The sequence below is a fragment of the Sinocyclocheilus grahami genome, unplaced genomic scaffold, assembly GCF_001515645.1.
Source record: "Sinocyclocheilus grahami isolate Dianchi unplaced genomic scaffold, SAMN03320097.WGS_v1.1 scaffold1239.1, whole genome shotgun sequence".
Lineage (NCBI taxonomy): Eukaryota > Metazoa > Chordata > Actinopteri > Cypriniformes > Cyprinidae > Sinocyclocheilus > Sinocyclocheilus grahami.
Genome location: NW_015506418.1, coordinates 112,882 through 114,086, shown reverse-complemented (window position 1 = coordinate 114,086; position 1,205 = coordinate 112,882). Strand labels below are relative to the sequence as shown.

Here is a 1,205-nt window from a genome sequence, read left to right as displayed (position 1 = left end):
CGCGCAGACACACACACACACACACACACACACACACACACACACACACAGTTCACAGGTCCATCATCTCTTACAATTAATCAAACCACAAAAACGGGATCTCTCTCACCTGAGCTGCTCGTGCGGTGGGATGCAGGGCGGGGCTCGTGTTGATTGACAGCTGGGAGTGTGTTCTGATTGGGTGATGGAGACTCAGGCATGAGGTCAATAAGGTTTTCTGTCCCAGTCTGGTCACAGAAATACAATCACCATGAATTCATTAGAAATGTGGATCAGTGTCTATACAGTATGTGCAGAAATACAGATATGCAGTCATTTAATTATGAACCAATCTTCATCCTGTAGATGTTCTTGTAAAACAGCATTAGCAAGATTTTTAAGCACAAATTTAAGATTTTTAAAGACTTTTTAAGGACCCACAGAATCCCTGAAGATATTTACGCCGTGTGTGCCAAGTAGCTCCGCCCACAGTGAAATCTCATCGGTCCAAATCACGCTGCACATGTATATGGAGCGCAACAGTCGGTGCGACAAGTGAAAACTCATTTATTTTATTATCATTTATTTTGATATAGTTTGTAATGTTGTGATTCTCCTTGTAGCTGGTTGCTTTGGTTCATGGCTCATAACTCTTTAACAAAGACCTTTTAAAAATCCCTATGGGAAAACTAATGGAAAAAATACTTTGTGAAGCAGAGCTGCTGGAAATGTGGGCGGCACTATATAACATCAGACATGTTCTGATCGGCTGAGTCAGACAGATGAAGGTTTACCTGCGACTCCTGCTGCTCTTCTGCGTTTGATCTCTGCATGTTCAACCTGTCAAACCTTTAACCAGAGACAGAGAAGAGGCGTGTTAGTGTAGAGCTGGACGCAGCACTGGACCAGCCTCACACTGCAGCCTCACTGACCTCTCATAGCGGATGAACGCATTGTTGAGATCATCATTGACCAGCAGAAGTTCCCCGATCATCTCGTCCTCAGATAGATTAGGAATCAACTCCACGACCCTCTGCTGCATCTGCTTACACACCGAATACAGCTGCTGCTCTCACACACACACACACACACACACACACACACGACTTGATGACTTATGTATGACCATGGTAAAACACAAGCACTATAACGCAGCCTAACACACACACGCGTACACACACACACACACACACTCACTCACGCACACACACTCACTCACTCACTCA

At 44.6% G+C, this 1,205-nt stretch overlaps 1 protein-coding gene across 2 annotated transcripts in view; it reads right to left on the bottom strand.

The window, feature by feature from the left end:
• LOC107568397 (target of Myb protein 1-like) overlaps positions 1-1,205 on the bottom strand; it is a 14,395-nt gene that overhangs the window by 6,837 nt on the left and 6,353 nt on the right. For both annotated transcript variants that reach the window (XM_016254369.1, XM_016254368.1), the window contains exons 8-10: positions 912-1,045; positions 774-828; positions 110-227 (exon numbers count right to left, since the gene is read on the bottom strand). In XM_016254369.1, the coding sequence (XP_016109855.1) occupies positions 110-227; positions 774-828; positions 912-1,045 (307 nt within the window). The remainder of the gene's footprint in view (positions 1-109; positions 228-773; positions 829-911; positions 1,046-1,205) is intronic.